Source organism: Triticum aestivum, chromosome 7D (genome assembly GCF_018294505.1).
Source record: "Triticum aestivum cultivar Chinese Spring chromosome 7D, IWGSC CS RefSeq v2.1, whole genome shotgun sequence".
NCBI lineage: Eukaryota > Viridiplantae > Streptophyta > Magnoliopsida > Poales > Poaceae > Triticum > Triticum aestivum.
The window spans coordinates 117262712-117265922 of record NC_057814.1 but is presented as its reverse complement, the minus strand read 5'-3'; the positions used below and the strand labels follow the sequence as shown (position 1 = coordinate 117265922).

Here is a 3211-nt window from a genome sequence, read left to right as displayed (position 1 = left end):
CTCATGAGTAAGACGACGAACAGAAACTAGGTTCGTGACTAATTCAGGTGAAATAAGAACATTAGACATAGTGATGGATGTGGAAGTGGAGGGAAAACTAGTACGACCGATATGAGTAATAGGTAAGGAGTAGCCGTTGCCGACGGTGATACGACTGGGTGTGTGAACGGGAGTGGAGGAGGTTAGGTTACCGGGATGAGCTGCCATGTGTGCAGTAGCACCTGAGTCCATGTACCAGTCGCCTCCACCGACAGAGCTACTCGGCGACGGCGCGGAGTGCTGGGCGGCGAGGAGGGTAGGATCCCATGGCACAGGTATCGGCGGTGGCGGAAGGCCCCTGTAGGGCGGCGCCGAGGCGGACAGGCCAGAACCACCGAGAGGCAGTGGCACAAGCAGGGCGCCGTAGCAGGCGCCGGTCGACTGTTAAGGCGCGCCGATGAACCCCTGGGGGCCCGGGGGAAGAGCCTGCTGGTAGTTCGCGCCCCCCCCCCGGCGCGCGCCGACTGCTGCGGAAGGCGGCGACGGTGGCCGCCACGCCGGTTGCGTCGGCCCCCTCCTCCTTGCCCCCTCCTCCTTGCAGCAGCTGCTGGGGAGGCGCGGGTGGTGGCGACGGGTAACATCCGGCGGGTGCGAGAGGACACGGCTGGGTCGGCGCGGCTGGATAATCCATCGACGGGGCAGGCAGAGCATGGCCGTCAGCCATTGGCTGGGCCGGCTGCAAGTGGGTGAAGTGAGCCGGTGCGTCTGCGGACATGTAGCCGAAGAGAGATGACGTGGCAGGAGACATCGTAGTGGCGGCGACGACGGCTGGGGGAGGAGGCGCGGCAGCGGCCAGGGAGGAGCGGCGGCGCGCAGTGGGGATGAGCGGCGGCGGCGGCACGGACCAGCGGCGGCGGCTAGAGGCGGCGGCGAGAGGCGGCGGCGACTGGGTGCGGCGGCGGCGGCAAGGACCTGCAGCGGCGGCGGCACACAGAGGATAGGGTGCGGCGGCGGCGGCAAGGACCTGCGGCGGCGGCGGCGAGGGCAGCGGAAAGCGGCGGCGGCGGCCAGAGAGAACTGGCGGCGGCGGCGCGATGGAGGCGCGGCGGCGGCGGCGGCTGGGCTATGGTTAGGATCGACTTGCGATAGATACCATGTAAAAGAGATGTTTTGCCAATACAATAATTGTTGTATTGATGAGGTGCTGGTGCACGTATATATAAGTACAGGGTAGGCCTCAACCTTACCTATACACAACTAGAAGGTGGGTCACAACACGTAATACATGCAACACAGAATACAACTCAACAGTTCTATATGATTCGTAGCCGTCCGTGTTAATTAGCGTCGACGGTCAGATATTCACGTTTCTTTTCACGTTCAGGTTTAGGATTTCCTACTATCTGTACAACTTCCTTATATTATCGGGCTGACGGCAGGCAGGCCTATTGCTGGTTCAATTTGGCCATATGGGCGGACGAACAAACCTAACGAAACAAGATGGGAATAAGGTCGAGGAGGCGAACCAGAGCCGCATCAACTGATCCACCGTGCCGCCGCCGCCGCACGGAGGACGTGTATAGTTTTCCGTGGTCGGTGATGTGGAGGGACTGGGCGGCGCTCCCCCGCGACGTACTGTGGCTCATCGTGAGCCTTCTCCCGCAGGCCGACATCCTCCGCGGCGCTGGGTGCGTGTGCGTCTCGTGGTGGCGGCTGGCCGTCGACGAGCCGCTGCTGTGGCGGCACATCGACCTCGCTGCCGACAAGAACAAGGACAAGCACAAGAACTCGGATACGGACATAGACTCGGACTCAGACACAGACTCAAACTCATACCCACCGGCAGGGTGGCAGGCGACGGCGTGTGCTGCCCTGCGGCGCAGCGCCGGCCATTGCGAGTCCTTCCGCGGCCCCGTCGACGACATTTTCCTGCTCTACTTGGCAGACAGGTAGGCACCCCACGCGGCCATCGATCAGTCGATCTACGATCTGGTCACACATGCATCTCCCTGATCAACGTCTCTTAATAACCACAGGGCGCCATTGTTGCGGAGCCTTCACGTGACGTGCCGGTACGACATGGGCCGCACCCGCATGGAAAACGAGATCTTCATCACGATGGTGGTGAAGAAGCTCCCTCTGCTGGAGCAGCTCGTGCTGTCCGACGGCCTGATCGAGCCAGCCTCGTTGGCCGCCATCGCTGACCACTGCCCACGCCTCCGGCTGCTCAACGCCGGCAGCTGTCACACCTGTGGCCGCATCAACAACACGTTAAGAGTGAGGCTGGAGAGCAGGATCAAGGATGTCCGGCTGCCAGGCCTTGCCGGCCGCTGCGGAGGAATCCGCATGATGCGTCCTCGGACGAGACGTTTGCGCTGGTAGGAAGTATCCCTAAATTAAACAGGACTCCACTACAAATCTGACTATGACAAATTAGATGTTTTTGTGGCAATTTGTGTTTGCTGATGATGGCAAGTTTAATTGACAATCATGACAAATCCGGTTTGGTTATTTTTTTTAGGAAATTGCTGTGTTCATAAACTAATTTTTTTTATCCCCACGAAAACTTAGATTTGCATAAAAGACATTCCGTTTGTCATGCTTAGAAATCTGACCTCATATTTTTAGCATTACCGGTTAAAAATATGTGCAAAGAATTGGGCCGACGACGTCCCAATGAAGGATGCGGCAGAGGATGAGCCGGCGCCACCCTCCTCACTGGTGCCAACCTTGTCGGTGCATTGCAGCATGACCATCGGTGAGGGCCGTGCCCACTACATGGACATGGTGCGGGAGGAGCAGTTTCGGGCGGTGCAGGCCGGCGCGGCCTACAACCCCAAGCTCCTCGGGGAGCACCAGCAGGCGGAGGAGCATCTCGCTGCAGGCAGAGCAGGCGGTGCTGCTCAAGTCTTACCGCTCCGCCCGCTAGATCCGCCGCGACCGCTGGCGGTACCGCCAATATCAGGAGGAACTGGAGGCCGCCTACAAGAAGATGGGCGAGGTGGCGGAGCAGGTGTGGAGCAAGAGCAACGGCGAGGTGGATATCGCCGGCTCCGCCGCGCCCCGCCGCCATGACCACAAAGCCGACACGTCCGCGGGCGCCGCCGGCATCGAGGAAAAGTAGTGCATTGTAGGTCGCACTCGCTCGGGTCCTAAGAAGGCCACCACTCCCCCTCCCATTGAAACCAAGTCGGTGGGCTGAATATCGACAGCCAATTAGCCGCTTGGCGGC

The 3211-nt window shown here is 60.3% G+C and overlaps 1 protein-coding gene across 1 annotated transcript; it reads left to right on the top strand.

Moving 5' to 3' along the window:
* The first annotated feature begins 1444 nt into the window (after positions 1–1444).
* Positions 1445–2654, top strand: LOC123171031 (putative F-box/LRR-repeat protein 23). The gene is made up of 2 exons (XM_044588703.1): positions 1445–1928; positions 2016–2654. The coding sequence occupies exons 1-2, from the start codon at positions 1480–1482 to the stop codon at positions 2359–2361; spliced, it is 795 nt and encodes a 264-aa protein (XP_044444638.1). The 5' UTR covers positions 1445–1479; the 3' UTR covers positions 2362–2654.
* Positions 2655–3211: the final 557 nt, after the last annotated feature.